Source organism: Eubalaena glacialis, chromosome 9, assembly GCF_028564815.1.
Source record: "Eubalaena glacialis isolate mEubGla1 chromosome 9, mEubGla1.1.hap2.+ XY, whole genome shotgun sequence".
NCBI classification, from domain to species: Eukaryota; Metazoa; Chordata; class Mammalia; order Artiodactyla; family Balaenidae; genus Eubalaena; species Eubalaena glacialis.
In genome coordinates, this window is record NC_083724.1 from 84708515 (window position 1) to 84733517 (window position 25003).

General features: G+C 39.8%; 1 protein-coding gene across 2 annotated transcripts in view; it reads left to right on the top strand.

Annotated features, from left to right (window-relative positions):
- The window catches only part of NTRK2 (neurotrophic receptor tyrosine kinase 2), a 379554-nt gene that overhangs the window by 18419 nt on the left and 336132 nt on the right, over positions 1 to 25003 (top strand). For both annotated transcript variants that reach the window (XM_061200555.1, XM_061200556.1), the window contains 4 exons: positions 12982 to 13056; positions 13171 to 13242; positions 17642 to 17710; positions 20362 to 20516. In XM_061200555.1, the coding sequence (XP_061056538.1) occupies positions 12982 to 13056; positions 13171 to 13242; positions 17642 to 17710; positions 20362 to 20516 (371 nt within the window). The remainder of the gene's footprint in view (positions 1 to 12981; positions 13057 to 13170; positions 13243 to 17641; positions 17711 to 20361; positions 20517 to 25003) is intronic.

The window sequence follows — 25003 nt, forward strand, 5'->3', positions numbered from 1 at the left end:
GGGACAGTAATAGAACCTTTTTCATGGGGTTTCTGTGAGGTTAAAATGAGCCGATGCATGTAAAATGATTGTACCAGTGCATAACGCATAGTTAGAGCTCGACTGTTCATTTTTATTTTTATTGTCTGGTTATCCTCAACTATGTTTTGAAGGAGAGTAGACTCTATAGGTCTTGGGGAGGACAGAAAAGCAAAATAATCTGTCTTGAGTGTGGCACTGGACAGGCGCTGGGGTTAAACAGGATAGATGTAAGAGGGTGTTGGTTCTCCTTAAAGGGCACCTTTGGTGCCCTTTCCCTGGTTTGCGTGTTACTTTCATCTTGGCATGCTCAGCTGATTGGGATATTGACCGGAGCAGTGATGGGTCAGATTTAGCCACTCGGACTCAGGTCATGATCTTTGTTCTGCAACTGTTTTCTTCAACAGTCCTGGTCCATTTTATTTATTAGGTTGTTTACAACAGTTCCCCTGCACTCTGGAGGTTATCAATTTGTACTCCGTTTTCTCTTTTCATTGTCTTTCTCACTTTTTAATTGCAAGTCCTTTACAAAATATATATCTTCCTTTTTTCTTTGTTTTAAAATTCTGGTAAAATGTACATAACCGAATTTACCATCTTAACCATTAAAAATGTACAGTTTGTGTCATTAAGTATGTTCACATTATTGTGCAACCAACACAGCTATCCAAATAATCCACAACTCTTTTCATCTGCAAAACTGAAACTCTGTACCCATTAAATGACAACTCCCCATTCCCCTCCCCCTAGCTGCTAGCAACCACCATTCTACTTTCCACCTCCATGAATTTGACTCCTCTAGGTACCTCCAAAATATACGTCTTTTCTAGCAATGATATATCCCTTGAATTAAAAGTTTTTATAAGAGATTTGTTTAGGACTTTTTGATGCACTCTCACTTCCCTTCTATAAAATAGCTTCTCTTTATTGTGGCCTTACATGACCACTTATGACTGGGATCCCTTTCCACCAATATCTTTGTAGTTTAACTCCAAAGAAAATAATCTCTAACCTTCTATAAAAGCGACTAAAGGTTAACACGTGAAGGGAAACAAGTGAAGATGAACTTGGAAGTGTTCCTCACATGCTATCACTCTCCTTAGTCCCACAGCCTATAAATGTGGGCAGAGAAATTGTGTCAAAATCAAAACAGACCTTCGAAGAGATCCTAAAATTTTACTGCTTGAATCATTCTCTTTTCTTGACATTATGCCTGATGCTCATTTTTCCCTGTGCCATGCTTGATCTATCCTGAAGTTGGAGCAGAAATATGAGTTCCAAAAATTCTCTTCCTATGGAATGATTTGGCCCGATTGGAGGCCAAGAGCTTTCAAAAGTGTGTTCTGCTGTGATTTGTGCTGACTTGAATGCTTCTTAGAATTCTTAAGTCCTGGGCTAATCATTGGAAGTTTTTCTTTGCTTTTCATCAACGAAACGTTGACTGACCTGAAATAATGGGAAAAGAGGAAAAAACTTTTTGGAAAAAAGATAATTTTGTGTTCGATTGGAGTTGCAAGATTTCACTTTTTATAAACACTCACTTTGAAACACACAAAAATCGTGGATAATATGATTTTCCAATTCATTTCTTGAAAACAACTGTAAGGTGATGCTATCGTACCAGTATATTGATCGTAATGGCCATATAATTTGTATTGGACGAGTGTAGAAATGTTGCAGTTAATCAATTTATCATTAGTATTTGAATAACTGATGGTAATTATTTTACACAATAAGGTTAATAAGGTAAAAATGAGAGGGAGGAGTGAGAAAAAAAAAAAGAGACAAGAACTCCAACTAGCTCTAACGGTTGACATAGTTGCTGTAATTGAGCACACCATTTGTCCTCAACTTCCTGGCAGTGAAAAGAGAAGCTCATTATTAAGGAGGAGAATGCCTACTAAGTCCACAGGAACATAGCTTTGTTTGGCACTCTGTTCTGAAAAGAGTTTCTTTTGCAGAGAATATGAGTGATGTAATTCACAGCTTTTATGAAAAATGCAGAAAGTAGATTTCATTTTCTTCTTACTGAGAAAGTCAGTGAAAGTTGGGGGAAGTGACAAGGACGTCAATTCTGCAAGGACGCTAACGTGGTCCAAGAATTTCATCTCCCGATGCTGTAATTATAAAACTCATACAATGCAGGATCTTAGTTGCCCATCCCCTCCTACCCTTTGCTGAGCCAGGCTTTGCTAGAAGCTGGACTGCAGATGATATGAAGTTGTCCCCTCTGACCAGAGCTGGAATATGTTAATTTCTGTTCCTGGTTAAAGCCAGATCCATCCTCTTTGGAAGCCAGACAAACAGATGGTGGGGCTGACAATCCTTTTACAAAGACCAAGCAGCCTGGCTTGCGTGCCCATCCAGGTGGAAGCCACCCCGTCCGCGGACGAGATGAGATGCGGGGGTACCAGCAGGCTGCAGATCCAGGCTTGCCTGGGGAAGTAGCGCTATGACTGCCTCGGAATGTGGACAGATGCTTGATTGAGACGGCAGAGATCCACCCACAGAGCACAGCAGAGATGGTTTTAGCCTAGAAGCCGTTAGGAGCGGGTGTGACCAGACGGCTTCCCAGCCAGAGGAAAAGCCCTCTCAGGCTCCCGGGGTGCCCCCAGCCGTGAGAGGGATGGCCCCTTGTGGGCCTGCCAGGATAAATTAGCTGCAGAGTGTACCCCGAGTGACCCAGTGAGCTGACTCATATTTCTGGTGGTTTCATATCGACTGATGTTAGAGTACACCTGTCCAAAATAAAATTTTGGCTCAAACAACACTTAAGCCTCTCTTTTGATGGCAGTGCTGTATCAGGACCATTTCTGTCCTGGGTTCTTCATCTGATATGGCGAAACCATGCCATGATACACATTTAGTTAATTGTCTTTCCATTTGCTATGGCAAGTTATTATGATCTATCGAAAGATCTGAAACCTAATGTAAAATATTAAGTAAGTTAGTGGGAAGGAAAACAATTTTTTGTCAGGAAAAACACATCCCTTGCTGCTCTTGGGGATTCTGTACCATTGTACCAAGTATAAAATTATACTTGGCTATGTCTGCGTCAGTTTTAGTTTGTTTCTAAACAGAGGAAGCTTCTAAAGGTTCTGGAACAGGTAGAAGTAACTTCTTTAAGAAAAGGAGGTATTTTTATTGCGGTCTTTGTGTCATTTTATCTGAGCAAACTCATTTAGGGATCTCTGTTAGGGATCTCTGTGCATGGAGATGACATACCAATGTAGGAGAAGAGTCGGAGCATGGAAGTCTCAGAGGAAATTACAAGCAAGAATTAAATCAGGTGCCATAAAAATCTTTCCATGAGCCAGTGAAATAGCTGAGGTCAGAATGTGACCAACTGGAAATGTGCTGCAGACCCCCAGGAGCAATGTTACTCAGCTCGCCCTGACTGTTGCCAGGAAGAAATGCTAGCCTAGTTTGGAGGACCTTCTGGCTTCTTAAGAGAATGTGGAAATTCAGATTTTTAAAACGGGAAATCTTCCCATTTTGAAAAGTTGGCAGCTAAAAAGAAAATTTATTTATTTTAAATATATTGACACCCTGCTCACCCTCCAGTATAAGGTTTACACGTCACGTTATTTGTAGGCTGGGGTCAAATCCTAAATTTTCATGGCGGCTATTATTTAGTTAAGTCAAATTAAACTTACATTTTTTTTTCTGCTGGAGACTCATATGTTTTAGGTAGAAAACCAACTCTAAGGGTTTTTTCATAATTAATTTTTCTGGTCACAAATTCAGTGTTTCTTTCTGGGTACCACCTCATTGAGAGAGGTGGATGAGAAAGATGCTACATAAATACTCAGAGAGAAACCCAGTGTGTAATTTTTTCTTCATAATATGTTGCAGAAGTTTTCTTATAATCTGAGTGCTGATGGGAACTGAGACATTCTCCAGGCCAAATTTCCTGTTCCACGCTCGTGGGCCCTGGAGGCAGGCTGAGATTCAGTTTACCAGCTAGTTAGTGACCAAGCCAGCCCCTGAACCCCAGTCTGCTCCTTGCTGTTAATAATCAGCAGTGACTGTGGTCCTCATATGGGCTAGGGCAGTTCTCTAATTGTTCCAGCAACTCCCTGAGGCAGGTACTGTTACTACCCCATTTTAAGACGAGGAAACCGAGGTGTAGGGACTTGCCCAAGGTCACATAACTGGGAAGAGGTGAAGCTAGTAGAGTGTGTTTATCCCTCACATTACACCACTTACTATTTTCCAGGCACTTGAATTCTTTTTTTTTTTAATTGAAGTATAGTTGATTTACAATATTTTGTTAGTTTCAGATGTACAGCAAAGTGATTTGGTTATATATATATATGTATGTATGTATATACGTATATTCTTTTTTTCCAATTCTTTTCCATTATAGTTTATTACAAGATATTGAATATAGTTCCCTGTGCTATGCAGCAAATTCCTGTTGTTTATCTATTTTATGCATGGTAGTGTGCATCTGTTCATCCCCTACTCCCAATTTATCCCTCCCCCCATTCCCTTTTGGTAACCATAAGTTTGTCTTCTATGTCTGTGAGTCTGTTTCTGTTTTGTATGTACAATACATCATTTGTATTATTTTTAAGGTCCCTGTATAAGTGATATCACATAATATTTGTCTTTGTCTGACTGACTTCACTTAGTATGATCATCTCTAGGTCCATCCATGTTGCAGCAAATGCTGGTAATGGTCCATTACATATATGTGTGTGTGTGTGTGTGTGTGTAATAGTCCATTATATATATGTGTGTATATATATATATAAAACATCTTCTTTATCCATTCATCTGTTGATGGACACTTAGGTTGTTTCCATGTCTTGGCTATTGTAAATAGTGCCACTATGAACATTGGGGTGCATGTAGCTTTTGGAATTAGATCTTTTGTCTTTTCCGGATGTATGCCCAGAAGTGGGATTGCAGGATCATATGGGAGCTCTATTTTTAGTTTTCTAAGGAACCTCCATACTCTTTTCCATAGTGGCTGCACCAATTTACATTTCCCCCAACAGTGTAGGAGGGTTCCGTTTTGTCCACACCCTCTCCACAGGCACTTGAATTCTTAAGTTCCCAAGGAATTTAGGCTATTCTAGGAAGCTGCAGTTCTCAGAGCTTGGCACTGTGTAAGGATCTGAGAAGATTTTTATTTATCTCCTATTACCTCTGTAGGTATAACACATGAGAGCATCCTGTAAAATGTCCTCATTCCTTTTCATTGACTATTGTTTTCAGCCTGTGATTATTTGTCAAGATGCATTTTGCAGAAATTTTAGAAAGTATTCTTCAGTGTAGGTGCAGGACTCATAAGTCCATGGTCCTGGTGGGGCGGTAGAGTGGGTATGAGCTCAGAATTCAGAGGCAGGTAGATTTGGGTTCAAATCCTGTTTTGGCAGTTATGTAATCCTGGGGACGTGACCTAGCAAGGTCTCAGTTACCTCTTCCAAAAAGTGGAAACAATCATAGTGCTCTCCCGGTAGCTTTGTCAGGTTAAGGGAGACATCCCCTGGGTACCTCAGTGCCTGGCACACAGCACTCTCTAAAACGGAATTACTGGGGCTACTTCTATGCCCGTGGCCAAAAAGAAGATGGAAGTGCTGCAGCTAATCAGCCTGTGCTAGTAGGCTGGTGCTGGAATTCAGGTTCTGAGCCCACCTATTTGGTGTTCTCTGCATTCACGTTGTCACAGGTGGGGTGGTGGACCCTCTCTTAGGAATGGAGTGATAGATTGAGAGATTCTTCTTTTGAATCCTGCTTTGGCCCATCAGGGACTGATTTTCAAAACTCTTTCTTAGCATTTTGCTGAGCAACTGAAGCTACCTGGTTACGGACTCAGGGAACAAGGGCACATTTTAAAATGTTCCCCGTGTTGGAAATCTTATGGCAGAGAGGATCCTATCAGCCGAAATGCCTCACCCCATGGCTGTAAGCCTGAGCACCTATCACAATCTCTTGTGACATTTGAGTTCTATCGACTTTTATTAGCTTAATTATTTATTTATGTGGTGGGGGTGAGGTGAGGGTAGCCAGGGTAGTGGGAAGCAATTCCGTTTTGAAGAACGACCATTAGAAATACTCACTGCTCTTTCCATTTCTTTTTGGTATGTCGTCAACCTACAGGTCAGGTAATAAAGTCTAAGGTAAAGGGAAATTTTACTTTGGAGCAATCCTGCTGTTAAGCTAATACACAGGAAGAAAAGATGTGTTAGAAACCACTCTTTGTTACTTGGAAAGATTGCCTGGAGGAATTATTTGATAGGTTGTTCAAGCCAATGTGAAATCTTTTCAAATGAGATGAGTATCCTTTCTAGGAACCTGTAATTCAAAAATGTTTCCGTGAATTTTTCCTAAAATTATCTGTTCTTTTTTTTCCCAAAAAGTCACCTACGGGCTTTTTGGTAAGCCTAAGGAAAGGAAATTTTTTACCCTCAAGAAAATGTCATAATGAAGGCCCTGGATGTCATGTTGAGAGTGGAAAAGCTTTGGTGACAACACAAAATAAAATGGCAAATAGTGTGGACTTTGCTTATGTTCACATTTTTTATCTGTTGACTTTCTGGGCACCCTTCAAAGCCTGACCTCATGGAAGCCTTCACTGCCCAGTGATATCTTGTAGTTCCTTCCACTGCCCCCTCGCAGTGCACGTGCTTGACCTCTGCTTGGAAACTTCTCTCTTTTGCTCATCAAATACTGTGGCAGTGAGCACTGACCTTCAGGAGCATCACCCCCTCAAGGTCAAGAAGAGCTGGATCTGAAGATTCTTTCTAGCCTTAACATTTCTGAAACTGAGAAGGCAAATGAATGCTCATCTTCCGAGGGCAATTAGTTTTCATCATTTACGAAAAATAAATGAGTGTTTGGTTTGACTGTGTTGTATGCTTGTGATCTAAATTTGCTTCTAGATTGGACAAATTTCGCTTTCAGAATTGGCTATCTTCCTCTGTTATGGTCGTTACTTTTTTTCCTTGTTTTCTATATGACAAATGAAGTTATGTTCTATTACCACAATCTTCATTTAGTGTCTATAGTGTGTATATGTCTGGTCTTTCCAGTGAGATAATAAAAACTCCAGTGGAGGATCTGTGGGTCAGATGGATTGCTTTAAGTCAGCCAATGTTCTATGAGCATCAGCTCTGTGTTCGGAAATGGACATGCAGTTTGATGAATACCACTCTTCCATCTGAGGAGTTAACAGTTCAGCAGGAGAGTTAGGTATATTGGTACAAAAATACAATGGTGGGTATAAAGAGTACCTCCATCGCCTCTAATTCTTAATTATAAAGTTAAGAAGGAGAATAAATGCTAAAGAAATGCTTGCCAACTGATGGAATAAAAACGTTTTGATTGGAAAAAGGCTTTTTGATGTTGCCTGTAAATCAAGCAGCATCTCAGATATTGTAGGGGCCCAGAAGAGTTTTTGGTGAATTCATTGAGAAGTTCCAACTTTTAGGGCAGAAGACAGTAGTCTTGGGATGTAGTAAAAGTAAAAAACAACAATAAAAAACAACCCTCAGAATGTGAGGCCCAAGAAACAGTACTATAGATGGCTTTTAGAAAGGAGGAAGGCATATTTGGGCAAAACAGGATGGTCGAAGGCCGAGAATGATTCCACACAGATTGCGGATGGAGGGGTGGGCCTGAGGGACCTGGAGGCCAAGGAGGTAAGGGAGAGAAACTCTTAAGGAGTATCAGATTTTAAAAATCCAAATCCACCAAGTCTCTTTTTCACTATTCAAAGGCTGCCAACTGTCCCCAAAGAGAACTAAGGCAGCAGCGTGTGCAGGTTGGAAGGGCAGAAGCTCGAAAACTTGGCTGAACTCATGTGAGCACTGGGGCACGGGCTCTAGGGGGAGGGCTTGTGCCTTAAAGCCCCTGGGGCCTAAGCTTTCCAGATCGGTGGGCTTGGGTCAGAGGAGTTAGGGGCTGTCATGGAGAGAAAGGTCTGTACCAAAATGCTGGATCTTTCCACTGCTTCAATGGGAGTGGGACCCGTCTTGGGGATTCTATTAAGCAAAGCTTGACTTAGTAAGGAGCCCTCAGAGTTGGCCAGCTCTTTGACTGGCGTGACAGTGACAGTTTTCTGGGGGAGAGACTACCGCATTGCCTGTCCACATATCTTTCAGCTGTCTGCCCTGGCCTGGCCTTTCCTCTCTCCTTCCTAACCCTGGGTTGGTCTCTGCAGCTGCTGCTTTTCTGATCAGTGGCAGTGATGAGATGGCAGAGCTCGAAAGACCTGGTGTTGCCAAGGTCCTTCTGGAGGCACGTGGAAGTCACCAGTAGGGGGCGGCCCAGCATGCTCCTTAGTCTTCTTGGTCCCATCCAGGGGCTCTGGGGCAGGGATCGGAAGGCTTTTAGACTGTTTGCTTTTGGGTGGTCCAAGGAACCAAGGACTTGAGCCCTGGTGTATTTGGTCACCTAGTAACTGAGAAGCCCTGGGGTCCAGCTTCCCTGCGGTCTTTTCCTTTGCGGCTTTTTTTTGGCTCTCCCTCTTTCTTTCCCCCCTTCCTCCCTCCCCTCCCTCCTTCCTTCCCTTCCTCCTTTCTTTTTTCTTCATACATTTAAAAAATTCATAAAAATGTAATGACATAACAATAACTTCAGGTGCATATATTCAGAACTGACACTTTAACATTTTTGTCTTTTTTGTTACAAAGGCTTTTCTCTTTTTTTTTTTTTAACATCTTTATTGGAGTATAATTGCTTTACAATGGTATGTTAGTTTCTGCTTTATAACAAAGTGAATCAGTTATACATATGGCTTTTCTCTTTTAAGAAAAGAAATAGCTTAGTAGTTTAATAAAACAGTTTAACAGTTTCAGTTTCTTTATCCCTGAGGCAGATCTGTCTCCTTTCCCAAGGTGACTTTCCTTGCAATCTTCCTTTTGTACTTTACAACTATCCTTGACTATGAACATTATGTGGTATTGTTTTCTGTGTCTTTTTAAAAGTTCACATCAATTGTTTTATATGATATGTACATATCAGTTTGAAATTTTGCTTATTTTTCTTTCTCACTTAGCATGAGTATTTCTTTCTGCTCAGATATAAAGGTCTGGTTCAATCTACCATAGTTATTTAACATACCTCATTGTATTCTGTTTCTAAACTGATGGACAGTTGGGTTGTTTCCAGATTTTTATTCTGACTGTGTTACCATGAATGTTCTTGTATATGTCTCCTCGTGTGCAGGAGTGAGCATTTCTGTCAGGTGAAAACCTAGAAATGGAATTGCTGGACTCTGTAAGGCGTGTGATGTATAATTTTCCAAGATGCTGGCAAATTACTCTTCAAAGCACTTGTGCCAATTTAGACTCCCTCCAACAATGTAAGAGAAATACCCCACATCCTTAGCAATGCTTTATACTGTCAGATTTTAAACATTTTGTCCAGCTAGTGAGAGAGGAATGGTAAGTCCATGTGGCTTTGGTTTGCATTTCATATTCCTTGAGGGGTGAGCAGCTTTTCATATGTTCCTGGGCCGTTGAGGTTTCTCCTTTGTGAATTGTTTGTTATTAGCTTTACTGGCTCCCATTCTAACCCTATGATTCCTCACTTAATGGTGTCTAAGGAGCGTTTCTTTTTTTTTTTTTTTCTGTGACCGGTTTATTTCACTTAGCAAACATCCTCAAAGTTCGACCATGTTGTCACATATAGCAGAATTTCCTTCTTTTTACAGGTTGAATAATATTGCATTGTTTATATATATACCACATCTTTATCCATTCATTCATTGATGGACTTTCAGGCTGTTTCCATATTGTGGGTATTGTGAACAGTGCTACAATGGACGTAAGAATGCTAGCATCTCTTCAAGGTCCTGGTTTACATTCTTTTAGATGTATACCCAGAAGTGGGATTGCTGGATCATATGGTAGTTCTATTTTTAATTTTTGAGGAACCTCCATACTGTTTTCCACAGAGGCTGCACCATTTTGCATTCCCACCCACAGTGTGCAAGGGTTCCAATTTCTCCACATCCTTGCCAACACTTGTTTTTTGTGTTTTTTTGTTTGTTTTGTTTTGTTTTTGTTTTTTGATAGTAACCATCCTGACAGATGTGAAGTGATATCTCATTGTGGTTTTGATTTAGGAGCATTTCTTAAGGGGTAGATTTCATGAGCAATTTATAGCCCACAGCTATGTTGTGGGCCTCTCTGCAGATGGTAACTTATGAAAGGGAATTCTTGGCATCTAGAGGGGCAATTGCTGACCTTTTAATCCAGCTCTTCTGTTGCTTTTATCCATTTTGACCAGGAGAAAAATTCATTCTTTATCCAGGGCAGCCCTGCCTTCACAGTGGAAGAACATTCTTTAATGACCATTTTTAATACTTTCACATGGTTCTTTTGATGGTTTTCAACAAAATCTCCTGTCTGGTCTTAGATTCAAGAACAGGTACGCTTTGCTTAATATCTGACTTATTTTCACCTCATGAACACTGTGAAGTTACCACTGGCTAAACGTCTCCCCCTTTCCTTCTTTGCAGGGGCAGTGGTCACTGGAAAGCTTAGAATTATGCTTGTGGCCCTTTCCCAGCATTTTAAACCCAATTCCTAGCTTCACTGATGTCTCTGCCCTGGCTCTTCTTTCTATTATGCCTTTCATTTTTATTTATGTTAGCTTGCTGTATTTTATTGAATACAATTGGAGAGTTTATAAATTAAAAATCTGCCAAAAATGAAATAACAATAAAATAAAGGGCATAAATAACTAAATAAAAAGTTAACAATAAATGCCTTGTGCCACAGACATTGACTGAATACCTCCTGAGTGTCAGGCCCCTGTCGTAAGCACGGAGGATGCAGTGATGAGCCAGCAGAGAGAGCTGGAGAATCTCTCAGACAATTTCAGAGCAGTGACAGCCACCATGCTAGCGCAGCTGTAAGGAGTGAACAAGCTTCTCGGGAATTCTCGTTGTGACCCCAAAGGAAACTTTGCCCACGTTATTTGTCCTTTTTTCTGCCAGTTGCATGAAAAAAAGCATTAACATATAGGGCCCTCTTGAATGCAGTTCTTATTGGGAGATAATTTAGAAGAGGGAGGTCACTGTGGTTTCTACTGAAAACGTTAGTGGATTGAAAATCTTGGAAAAATGTGTGATAATTTTGAAACATTTCGTAAAAACTTTTAATGTTGAAAATTGTTGGCTCATTAGGTTGGAGTCTTAAAATGTTTCCTTCTGTGTGGGGTAGAAGGAAAGAAGGGAACAAATCCTTCCTGCACATCTATTAAGTTCCAGGCCCCGGATATCAGGGAGAACCAAGATATTTGAGCAGAAGATGCCCTTCTATCTTGGATGTTGTTTTTTTTTTTTATGTAACAGGGACAATGTTTATGTGGGTCCTTTTAAAATTATTTATCTTTGGTGTAATTTTGTTCCCTCAGAGCATTTACTTATTTTGCTTTATTTCTAAAATTTATTTTCTAAAAATGGGTGCTCCAATACTTACCATGTATTTTGACATCTATTTTTTTTCCTTCTTTTGGATTGGGTAGAAGGAATCTGTAGATGCTGTATCTCCTCCCTCATTGGTTACTATTTTTTTCATTTTAATTCATGTTGTTAACAGTAGAGCTACATATTTGTTTTCAGTGTCTTAATTGGAATGTTATGTATCTTAAATTTTTTGAAAAAGAAAGGGGAAAATCCATCCTAATACAACTTCCTGGAGTGCCTTTGGAACTCCAAGTGTTGCCCATCCATCCATCCATCCATCATCCTTAAGACCTACATTGTGCAAGGTTCTTTGCTAGATGCTGTGGTGCATGTTAAGAATTATAAAGCAGGATCCAGCTGTCTTCAAAAAGAGGTCGTGATCAAGAAAAGTGAATAGACAGATACTCAGATAACTGTAGCACAGGGAAATTCCATGGTAGTAGGTTTGATAGCTTTGTGTTTGTGTTACCAGGGATTTTACTGGTTGCAAGTGACAGGAATTCAGATCAAACTTCTGTTAGTGACAGCTAACCTCAGAGATGATTGGATCCAAAAGCTCAAGTAACATTTTCAGGGTTCTGTCTCTCTTTATATCTCTTAGCTCTCTTTCCTCCTGTGTGCTGACTTCATACTTGGACAGTCTCTTTCCTTGTGCCAGAAATATTTCTCATAGAAGCCCCAGGCCTATGTAATCTTTCAGCTATAATCCCAGAGAAAGAGGGAGACTCTGTCATGGCATTTATCTTTTAATTTTAGGGAAGCTTCTCATTAGCCTAGTTGAGGTCACAGGCACATTTCTAAGCCAGTCATCATGGTCCAGGGGATGGAACTCTCCACGCAGCCAGAGTTACCAGTTTACTCCTGTATTTGAGGGTTTGGTGGATGGGGAAGAGGAGATTTCTATAGAGAGCGCACTAGGGCAATGTGGGGTTTGTGAAATGTGGTTCCTGAAAGGAAAAATTGGTTTTATTACTGACAAAAGCAGAACGAGGGGATCCTGGGCCAGGAAAAGAGAGAGTTGGAAGGAAGGGAGGGAGGGAGAGAGAGAAAGGGGGAGGGGAATCGTCTTCAGTGTTTCAGGAGGTAAAAGGAGGGAGTGACTGCTTCTCTTGGAATGTGAGGAAATATGTGATTTGTCCTCTGTGTGGTGATGCCAGCTTCCCTGTGGCTGTCACCATAAGGGTGAAATGCTTTTGAGAGGTAGTGGATGCATTTCCAAGTTATTTTCACCTCTATACACAGGGGATACCTTGAGTGGAGAGGCAAACTGAACTTGTTAGTTGAAAGAGTAATAAAAGTTTAAGAAAAAAATGAAACCTGGTCCTGTCATTGACAATGAAACCTGCTCAACCATGGTTTCTCCTCAGTCTCATTTGGTTTTGTTCCCCTTGCTGTATTTAAAATAAATGGTGGGGCTAGGTGGGTGGGGAGGGATTGCCTTGAGCAGCCTGGTGAGGTTGGATGGAAGTTACCCATTTTTTTATGGACTGCCTGCATTCTGAGTTACTAGTTTGCACTCTCTGCTTTTTTTGCAGTTACATTGCAAATCAGAAAAGATTAGAAATCATCAACGAAGATGATATTGAAGCTTATGTGGGACTGAAAAACCTGTGAGTACTCAGGACTTGCATACCTTATGTCAGAACTTTTTCTTATGCTCTGTTATCGTCAGAGGGACAGTCGTCTGTTAGCTCTAACATACATGCAATTATGTGTTTTCTTAGGACCATTGTGGATTCCGGATTAAAATTTGTAGCTCATAAAGCATTTCTGAAAAACAGCAACTTACAGCACATGTAAGTAAAGGTTGATTTTTTTGCTTCCCAGGACCCAACTTATTCAATATTTTCCCCCTCTGTTTATTTTTCCTTCTTTTCCAGCTCTAAACCTCCTTTTAAAAAGTTAGTATAGCTTTGACAATAGCTTAGAAGCATTAGCTTTGATTTCTGAATAGCTTTAGAGGGGTACTTAGAACAGCCTGCTTATTCCCTTTCATGAATTTCTGGGCCATTTCCATCTTGGACAGAGCAATAGGCCAACAGCAGAGTCTGATGTGAAAACTATGTCCTGGTACAGCGTCCTCGATTCTTTTTCTTGGAATCATGACATGTTCCCTGGAAGACATCAAACTAGTGGAATTGAAAGAAACTGACTTGGCCTTGGCCTTTTTAGGGAACTAAAAATTGCTAATGCTCTTCCTCCCCCAATAGATCCTCTTTTGAACCTTCTTTTTCCAAAAGCTATGTGTCATGATTGATAGAAGTGGAGAAAACTCAATCATGGAACATGCCAGAGGTTCAGACAATTGTAACAATAGCAAATGCTTCCACCGAAGTCAGGGTGATATCAACTGAAGTCAAATGGAAATATGGACAGTGGGAGCTCTTAGGTTGTTCATCTTCTTAGATGATGGCACTTGGTCAATAAGGTGTGGCCTTCCTGAGACGTTTCTTCATGAAACAGAGGATCACCCTTAAGCTCTGATGGGCGCCCCCCACCCCGAGTTTTCAGTAGGAACTTCTGCGGGAGGAAGGTTGCCTGCATTCATTGGCCCTTTTGTGCTTTGCAGATTCTCTGCAACAATACCTTATGTGTTTCATAGACTACGATCTACATACAGAACTCTCACCTGGTTGATCTCACTTGATTTTTCTGACAGTTGGTAGGGAGGATCTTCTTGATTCCCATTTCATAAGCGTAAAATCAGACTCAGGTCCACAGATGGAAAGTTGCAGACTCAGGGCTCACTCCTGGCTATGTTCTTTTAGTAAGAGGACAGAAAATAAAATGTGTTTTCCATATAATGAGAGAATCAGCCCTTCTTGTAACATTTGTCCTCTTTCTTTTTCTTGGGGAGAACTGTTCCCTGACTGACTTCCAGGCCAGTTTGTAAAAGAAATCATTCTCTTCGAGCAGATTGCCTGGACACTCTATGGAGATTTGTTGATCTTATGAAAAACCTTAATTTCATCAAGCCAGTACAATGACTTCATATTTCATAGGTGGCATTAATGAGGAAGTCAATTTAAAAATAAAGTCAGTAGAATTAAGATATAAAACTTTTGGCAAAAAGGTGGCAAAACTCCAAGGAACTTTATTAACACATTTCATGTAGAGGCTTTTTGGCAACATCTCCGTAGTTGGTTTGCCTGCACAAATTCTGATGTCTTGCGTAGGCCTTGCTAGCATAAACAAGAGAGAAGTTGGACACAAGAAAAAGGCAAAATGCTCTAATGCAATCACTTAAGTATAATTAATGACCTCAGTGGTTACGTTCTGGTATTTTCATTACTGCTGACTGCAGACCTGAATTACTCAATGACCACGTTTTACTGGTTGTTTTACTACATCACTTCCCCTAATGTAGTGATCTATATAGTGGGCTATGGTTAATTGTTTTAGAAATAGACCTTTTTATGACTTTACTATGCCTCTTATATTTTCCCTACTTTCCTTGTTCCAAGCTATTTATATGAAAACCAAAGCCACCTTTTGTCTTTTTTTCAGGCTGATTTACTGTAGAATAATTTTAATGGTATTCTGTGTGCTGTACATACTTACATAAAGCCAAATATTAGTCCCAGTCTCCCAAAGAGGTGTCATTTGAAAATAGGAAACCAAGGAGATGGACGTATCTTATACAGCTTCTTTAAAAGCCAACAGTTGGGAAGCCCAGTTACTGATCAAACTGCAAAAATTACTGATATTTGTAACCATTGTCAAATGGTAAGGCAGTATGAAGTCAGGCTAATATTCAGACAGTTAGAAAGAAGTTACAATGTCAGTAAGCTTCAGATATTCACGTGATGAAAGAGGCTCTTAATCGCCAAAATAGAAATTAAATTAAGCAGTTGGCTCTAGGGAATGGCAAGGAGGAGGAAATTAAGTCAGTTGTCTGCCTTTCCAGACCTGGGTCTCAACTTCTGCTTATGACTGAAGGCGCTGGCGTGTTCTCCCTGATTTCCGCACGTAGTAAACGGCATCCTTAGTTGAACATCAGCACCATGGCTGCAAGGGAGCTGATAAAGAAATGTGTGTGAGAGGCTGTTTCTCTCTACCCTTGGGATATACTGATTATCTCTCTGAGTTTCTCCAATAAAATAAAAATGTGCACAAGAGCATCTATTTCACTTTGGGTTTTAGGGGAATTCAGACTGGATCCTGTCTGTCACTTTCATCATTCCTCCCCTAACCTGTGCATATTTAGCATCCCATGCTGACTGTCCAGAGCCCCTAGGACTGGTCCCTGAGTTTATTTCTTGGTGCCTTTAATTCCTGCCCGGCCCCTGAGAACCCAGAAACTGTGAGAAAAGCCAGTATTTGTGTTTTCCAGGGACTTTGCAGAGGTGCTAATTAGCTCCTTTGCAAAAGTTCTATAATCAAACAGTAAGAGGATTGTTGATTTTTTTTTCCTTCCCTCCTCCTCCCTTTTGGCTTTTGGACCCAATAATAAGTATGGTTCGTAAAACTCATCTTGTTTTTTGGCATGTAACCCTGCTCTGGGCTGTGCTGCTAGCAGCCTGACAGGGCAGCTGCCCCGGTGCCGGCCTTGCTAGCCGACCCGGAACCTTGACAATGAGTGTGTCCTCTTTCTTTGCCTCCTCGCTCCTCTTTCTTCTTGGGAGGAAGAATAGGGTTTTTGTTTCTGTTTTTGGTTTTTTTCCTTCAGAAGGATGGGGATTTCTGATGGAGATGAAAACATTTGTGCCTCACAGGCTCTGGTGAAGACAGGCAGAGTGACTTGTCAGTGTATTATACTGCAGTGAAACCCATTCTTAATTCACGTTCCAAAAGAAAAGATTTATGTGGGCACATTTTACAACTTCCCGCTGGATTATTTTTTCATGTGGGTGAGCACTTTACACTCAGTGTGAGGAGAGAAGATGCCAGCGTAGAAGGAAGAGGGCACCCTCTTGTAGATGGGGGTTTGGATGAGAGGAAATCTCAATATAGAATTAAGCTGGGAGTGGCCGTGTGCCTTCTTGAATTACGAGATGCTAAAGTGGCATTTTCTTTATCCATCAGCTGACTAGTCTTAGTTAATGTATTAGCTCCTCCTGGTCTTTAACCCCTCTGTGAAAGAGACTGGCCAGACAGACCAGCAGACTTCAGCCCATGATTTTGTGAGACAGACGCAATAGACCAGCCTCAGTGAGGCCAGGATTGCTGTCGCCGCAGATTTCCCGTATTTACCTGACTCTCAGACCGGTGCTCACCTTCCTGAACGGGAATCAGATACTGAAAGGCTCATGGCAAACTGTTGAGGGTTCAGCTGTTTTGTAAAATTTGATGTTTGTTTTACATTCATGTGACTCATGAAACACATGTCTAGAGGACCAAGCATTGCACACTCTTTAAATAAATTCGACCAGTAAACAAATTCACAGAGGGTGTCAGCTGCCAGGATTAAGGGTCTGAATTTCCCAGCTCAAGGTCTCATGGCACTGATCATTGGAAACCGAAACTCCCGTTTCCTTGAATAAAACTACATATTTGGAACACATCAGTAAATTCATTATTATTTTTCAGTCACAAATAGGACATCTTTTAATTGTCTGGTTGGTCCACATCTTAAAATGATATGTTGCTAGAATATTTCCAGATAAAATCTGACATATTTTTATCTGATATTTTGTTGTTATTTTCATCGTGAATTTATCTAGTTATTTGGAAGTCATATATAAGCAATCTCAGCAGAGTTTATCAATCAATAGTTGTTATCTTTCCTATTAGGATGTGTTAAATTCAGTTAATATTCAGAGTTTTGTGTGTCGTGTAATTTCAAAATATTCATGACGCTTTTTAGTTTTAAAGTATCTTTTCCCCTAGTGAGTTTATGGTTTAAATTTAATTTAGTTTAATTTAATCTCCCTATTAATTGTTCAGAAGATAAGATATCTCTAGGAGGTATATAACTTGGCTCTGAATATGAAAAAGAAAATTTTGAGTAAAAAAGAGATTCAAAAAAACCATTATGAAAATTATGCCCCCTCAACTCCACTCTCAAGCAAGAATTATAGGAGAGGCAGGGAAAACTAAGTTATTACTCTAGGTGAAAGAAAGAGATTACTGGATCTTAAGTACGGCATGAACCATGATCAAATAAAATTATATTTTGAAAAAAACTCTATTTGAATACTTTATTCCTGAAATGTACACTTGTAATTCACATTTAATGTTTTTGATTCCTTTCAGCAATTTTACCAGAAATAAACTGACGGTATTGTCTAGGAAACATTTTCGTCACCTTGACTTGTCTGAGCTGTAAGTAATGATTTTGTATGGCATTTGGGGAAAAAAATGATTTCTTAATTTTTGGCCATTTGTTCTTTTATTCCTCCATGAAAACATGATTCAGCAGTAAAAAAAAAAAAAAAAAAAAGAAATCTCAGTAGTAATATATCATTTATAATGAGTTTAAATGTTGTTTTTACACAAAAGACTTGTTTTCTAAAGGAGGGAAAATGAGAAAAAGATGAGGGTTTTGTGTGAAGAAGACGGCAACATGTCTCATAGCATGTTTGGTCCTTGTTCTGTCCAGGCCCTAATGGAAAGCAAACCCATTCAAGGAGCAAACAGCAATGGGCAAAACTCCTCAGTTTATACCCCGACGACAGTGCCTGCGCTCCCTTAGTGAACATTCGAGGAGAGCCAGGCCTCTCCCTACCCAACCATCCTTGTGAGATTTCCTTCTAGGTCTGCCACTGCATTCAGGATTTATCCTTATCCCCAAATCCCCTTTGCTGAAAAATGATAGGGAAGATATTGAAATGTATCGATTACTAATAGCCAGCATTTCCAAATGTGCTTAATTCTTGTGTTATCACCGTGAAGCAAATATAAACTGTTGACATTCCTGTGGGTAAGGTACCCAAAGAACCTTAAAGCACAGGCTCTGTGTGTCAGAGATGGGCCCAGATGGACAAGGCCTTTGAATACCAGGCAATAGCTTTTGCTTAAACTGTCTGTTGCCTGAGCTGTAGGGTCCACCCCTATTCACAAGGAAATTGTGCAGATTAGAAGATGCCACTAGTAGAGCGATAACAAGTTAATAGGTAGTCATGAGAGTTACACGGTGGCAATTCTTTTGGGAGAGACTTAATTCAGGGAGTTGAAGCACTAGCTTTCTAACACAGGGATAGGCATAAAAAACTTAAGGAAGTTATGTGCAATAAAGTAGGCTACTCTGTGTAAAAATTTTGAGCATCACTGCAGAGAATTTTCTTGATGGGATAAAAATTAGAGTTCTGATTTCAAATTCACATGTCTCAATACCACCCCTGCAGCATATTTAATTAATTCATTCAACAAGTGTTAATTGTGTACCTGTTGCAAATCAAACTAAAACATGGCACTAGGCCATAGGGATATAAGGAGAACGGTATCTGTACTCCAGGACCCTGCTATCCAGGGGGAGCGGTAGAAGCCTGAACAAATTAAGTATAACATGCTCTAACAATCGCTGCAAAAGGAGTTTGTACAGTGTGTGAGAGGAAGAAGCCAGCTGTCTGCCCGTGCCGTATGGTCAGACGAACGTTGCTGTCTTTGTAGCTCAAGATCCCTTCGCTTCTTTATCCCTTCTGTGGATTCAGTCATACCTGCTTTTAAAAAATATTTCTTAGCTTTTCATGGACTCAGAACACCAGGAAACCTCTTGGATTAGTTGGGGTTTAAACATTGTGGATATCATCTGCATTATATTCCATACCTAGCAGTCTCAACTCTTATTTTGGTGTTGGAGGGATATTTGGAGGCGATCAAGCAGACACAAATTAAACGAGTCTGCCAGGACCACATTTTCTCCAAGGAAACTCCTGGAAAAGTCTCCAGGGATTCCCTGAGATTCTTAGAACCCAACCGGAAAACCACAGGAGTAAATGATGTTGCAAAGCCCAGGTCCTGTCCTCACGGAAATCTTAAGTATTGTGGTTAATGCCAGGCAGAGCCTATGTAATGATTTTAAATGGCCTCATTTAAAGGCTCATTGCCATAAATGGAAGTCATCTTAAATAGGCCACTGAGTATTATAAATAAGCATTTAAAGATTTTTTTTTCTTGTGGTTTTTATTTTCCTCTTGACTACTTCCTCCTTGACCAATCACAGGCCACAGGAGTCCAGGCAGCATGGCTGAATAGTGACTTTCTATTTGCAGACCCTCCCACAATGGGCTAAGTAGCTCAGTCTGGAGCTCGGTTGCACTTGCTCTCAGAAACCCTGAGCTTGGCGTGTGTGTGTGTGTGTGTGTGTGTGTGTGTGTGTGTGAAGGAGGTCTAAGAGCTCCCTTCCAGGTTCTGTCTCTCACATTCACTCCAGCTTTCTTGCATCAGTCAAACTGAACTGTGGTTGCGTCATTCGGACAGCTGGGAGTGCACCCTCCTGGCTCTCACACTTTAGTCTTAGCCTTGTATTCACAGTCTCGTTTTCAATTCAGATGAAATTGCTGAAGTTCAAACTTATTAAGTGATAACACTTGAATCTCTAGCCGGTTAGAAATAAGTATGTTAGTGTTCCCGAAAACTTAACTTTGGCTTCTTCACTTAAGATCTTCTTCATAACTGTATAACATCTGTGATAAATTTGTTACGGTATCTTATTTTCCCCCATCTTATGAGACATCTTTTTCTATCCTATATTATAGTAATTTCTGTTCCTACCTTGTTTCCCTATGGGTCCGAAAGGTCTCACATCACTTTGCATCCTTTAGCCTCTACAGGGATGTTTGCACATAGCAGAAGATCAGTAAGTATCAGGTAAATGAATGAATAATAAGTACTGTTATGCTATAAAGATGGGTGTGACTTCCAAAGATTGCCGGCTAGAAGAAATTCATATTGCTGTTAGTGCTTCATAAACACTTCTGTAGCTAAAACTGAAAAAGAGAAGGCTGATTGGATTTCATTTTTGTTCCATGTAGGATCCTGGTGGGCAACCCATTTACATGCTCCTGTGACATTATGTGGATCAAGACTCTTCAGGAAACTAAACCCGGTCCAGAAACTCAGGACTTGTACTGCCTCGATGAAAACAGCAAGAATATTTCCCTGGCAAACCTGCAGATACCCCACTGTGGTAATTTACTTTTAAATCAATAAGTTCTACTTGCTATTAATTATTCTAATTGCCTTGGTGTGGTAGAGAGTCTGGGAAGGTTACCACTACCTGGATTTTATATGTATGCTGTTGATGTCTCCACTGAGTTGGGCCACTTTCATGTGCAGTGCAGAGAAATCAGCTGGGAGCAACTTTGCTGAGTGTTCTTTGCCAGTAGAATATTAATTCTGAATGGTTGACTTTAAAGGGCACAGAGAAAAAAATACACTGTTTATTCCTTTGTTTCTTTGTTCGTTTGTTCATTCATCCATCTATCCATCCAAAAAGTATCGGCTGAGAGTGTGGTACTTCACTGGCCACGTATATACTTGGTTGGCACCTAGGCCATGCAGAGGAAGGATCTCAGGGGGATAAAGTATTCTGGCAGCACAAGAACATGCAGTTCAATCCAGAACATTCCCTTACACTTGTCTTGTTGCCGGATGTCAGTGTATCTTGCTGGGGCACCACAGGTCTGCCCTTTGACTTGCTTTCCCCCATGTCTGGGTTTACAATCTCCAGAATTTAAAAGGGCACCATATGATAAAATTACAGCTCTGTGAATGCCAGTGTGTTTACAAGAAGGGAAAATCCAAGTGTTCTGGTTAGGATTTCACTGCTACGGGCTCTTGGGACATGCCTCTGCAGTACCCACATATGCATATAATTCCTCAGTTGAAATTTTAATCAGTCAACCAGTTAATCAGTTAACAATTAAATGTGATCTTCTGGCCTAGTGGCTGGTGACACAGCAGAAAGCCACACAGCACCTGGTTCTTGTCCGAGAGGAATCTGTATATTAACCATAAACTTCCAGGTCTTTGTTTTCAGAGGATCCTATTGTTTGGAGTCAATTTTTATCTAAGGAAAATATAGCTGCTGCTCATTTTTAATGAGAGTGTAAGAAAGGAATGATAAGTGTTTGCTTCTTCCCCTGCAGGGTCTTAGAAGACAGCAGTTACTCTTCCCACAGATTTTTGTTGGAACGAGAGCCCTTTGGTTTCATAATGGGGGAATTAAGCTTTGTTCCCTTGTCAACTTCCCTCGACTTTCATTATTAGCCAATATTAAAAAATTTTTTTTAATATCTATCTTTTCCTGATTGATAAGAGGATAACTGTTCTCTGTTCTGGTATAAATTTGTACCGCTGAGAGAAATTGCCCAGAGGGACAAGAAATTCAATGTTGAGTCACCTGGCTGCTTGGCCAGCTCCCAGATCCCCATGGCTGTGTGGCCACATTGTTTCAGCAACCACTGAGAGGAAAAAAGAGAAAGCATCTGACTCCTGCTCTGATTTCACAAAAAGCCTCTTAATAGACGTCTGCTTTGCCCTTGCCTGAAACCAATTCTCTTTTTTTAATTTTAATTTTTGGCCATATTGTCTTGACAGCATTCCTGTAATGTACCCACCTAATGTGCTGTTGATAGACCGCTGTGACTGGAGCAGGGGAGGGGTAGGAGTGAACTGGTTCTAATTTTTCCTGACCAGTTTGTCAATTTTCAGTGTTTTAAAATTTGTTTCCTACGAATTTGTCAATGAATTGTGTGTATGAGAGTGAGACTTTGAATCCACTGTCAGAGGGCATGTGTTTGATTGATTAGGATTGAATGATTACATTTATGGTAACATTCACAATTTCAGGGTCAACAATGCTTTTCAGAAAGCAACATTTGAAAAGGTGAACTGATAGACTTATTTTTTTGTGTTCTTAAACTGTCTTGTTCTTTCTCTGCTAATTTTTATTTTCTTTCCCAGTGTTTTTTACTTATTTGTAATTGCACATATACTATTGATACATTTTGTTGCAAAAATAATTTCCTACATTTACATATAAAGCTTATCTTTACTTGTTTGTGACCATTTCAGGTCAGAAGCCATCGATCTATCATATCTTCTTAATCATTGTGTGTTATTCATGGTAGAATATATCTTGATTATGTTAAATCTTCCATATTGATGGGCATTTCCCATTTTACTACAAAAGTGTTTCAACCAGCCTCCTTATACATGATCTTTGTACATACATACATATGCAAAGGTTTTTCTAGAGTGCATAGCAGGAAGCAGAATTTTTGGTTAATATGGTTTGCACATTCAAAAGTGGTTGTACCAATTTATAGCCATCCCAGCAAAGTACACCTGGATATTAGCAAACTTCTTATTTTTTGTATCTCTAAAAAATGGTATGTCATTGCTTTTTAGTTTGCATTTTCCTGGTTGCTATTGAGTATCTTCTATGTTTATTAGACATTGTGATTATTCTTCATTGAATTGCCTATTTATACCTTTTGTCTATTTTTCTACAAGGTTTTTCCTTTTCCTTCCTTTTCTTCCACTGACAGTGTTCTTTGTATTATTTTTTCTTAATTGTTCGAGAGTTATAAATTATGTTTCTCTGTTTGTAAATATACGGTGCCAAAATATTTACCACACATACTTAAACATATTTTCTGTAAGTATCTAGAAAGAACCCCCAAAAAGATGAGAAAAGATACTTTTACTTCCCTTTACTTTCTCCTCCCTTCTCTGATTGTTATCATCTGAGATTTTATTTTTATTTTTTATTTATTTACTTTTTAAAATTAATTAATTAAATTTATTTAATACACATAGAGCTAATTCAAGTAGTGAGATTTTATTTTTAGACTGTTACTTGATGTTTTTGAGGATTTACTGCTTCTTTGTATATCGTTGATTTTTGTATTCCACTACTTCCTCTTGGAGTGGTTTTTCTTTTTGCTGGAGTATATCTTCTAATATTTCTTTCAGAGAAATTAAAAAAATAAAATTCACGTTCTTGCCCAGTGGAAAATCAGCCTGTATATTTTCTTCTCATTGGAATTGGCTGAGTGTAAAATTCTAGACTCCAGATAACTTCCTCTTAGAATTTTGCAGATATTATACCACGTTCTCCGTGTGTTCATTGTTGCTGATGAGAAGCCTGAAGCCAGTCTGATGCTTATTTCTTGATAGGTAACCTATGCTTTTCTTTTTCTCTAGAAGCTTTTAGGATTTTCTTCTTATCCATGTTATTCTTAAATTTTACTACACTGTAACTAGGCATGTGTGCATGCTTAAAATTTTGTTTTGTTTGACATGCAGTGTACCTTTTCAATATGAGTGTTCACATCTTCAGTTCTGGAAGAATTTTCTAATTTATTTAGGTGGTTATTTACACTTCTGGCTCCTCTCTCCATACCTCTCACCCTTTCTATAATACTTTCCATCTGCTTGTCCTTTTGTGCTGCATAATGGGAGAATTGTTTACTCACTACTTTGCCCTTCAGCTATTTCTCCAGCTACTGAATTTTCCCTTCTGCCAATTGATGTTTAATTTCTGAAATCTCTAGTGACTTTTTTTTTTAATGACTGAAACACGCTTTTCCATACTGGGGTTCACCATATTTCTAGGGTACCTAGCATGACTGACTTTCTCCTGTAAACTTCCCGCACTCATTGCTTCTACTTAGGGGCAGCTGCAGCAGTTGTTGGATGCTGTGCCTGAGGTGGGAGGGCAAAGGTAGGATGTGGAAAGTTTATTCCTCTGTGCTTCTACTTGTTTTCTTAACCAGTGACCCTGTGGCTTAATGGAGGGGAGGCCCCACCCTGCCCTGCCATCCACCCTTAGTCTCAGGTCAGCCCAGCAGCTTCCCTGTTTTGTGTGGCACATACTCGTGTGTCTGTTGGGAACTGTGCTGTTTTGCTTTCATTTAATTTCCCCACTTTCTCTTGTTCAGGAGTTTCTCATTGTTCTTATCCACCAACAGTTATACCTTCTGATTTTCCAACGTGGTTCTGGATTTTTTAAAAAATGAGCCTAATTTCTAGAGATTTGAGATGAGAGGGGGAGCCTTCAGTTTGGGGCTTAGTCATGTATTAATTTTCTTCCTGATGGTTTCCCAACTTTGGTTCTTTAAGAGAAGTTAGGCAGATTGGGCAGTAAATTATGCTACATTGTTGAATTTAAATTCTGTCTCTGAAATTCCATGTTGGAGAAGTTGGATAATATCCCCAAGTCTTCAAGTTAGATGTCTTGTTTAAAACATGGATTCATGGTCAGTTGGCTTTTCTTTTAGGTCTCACCCTCAGCAAACTTTTAAAATATACCTGTTGTGTTTAAGTCACAGATTCATGGAGTTCATCGTATTTCCACCCCCTTTTTTTTTTTTTTTTTGATGAAACTTGTTAGCTAACTCTAAAAGTAACTCATAAGAGTATGGTCTTGTGTATTTCATCACTGTAAACCCAACAATTTGCCAGTAACTACAGCCATTGCATTTGGTTTGCAACTGGTAATATTTTAATTTCCATAAGAAAGAGCTATTGGGATTTCATTCCTTTATAAAGTGGGCTTTCTTTAAAAAATTCCCCTTTTAGTATTTCATCATGTAAGCATTATATGACGAACAAATTCTCTACATTTTATAAGCAAAAATATCCCCTCCATGGTGCCTGATGTATCCC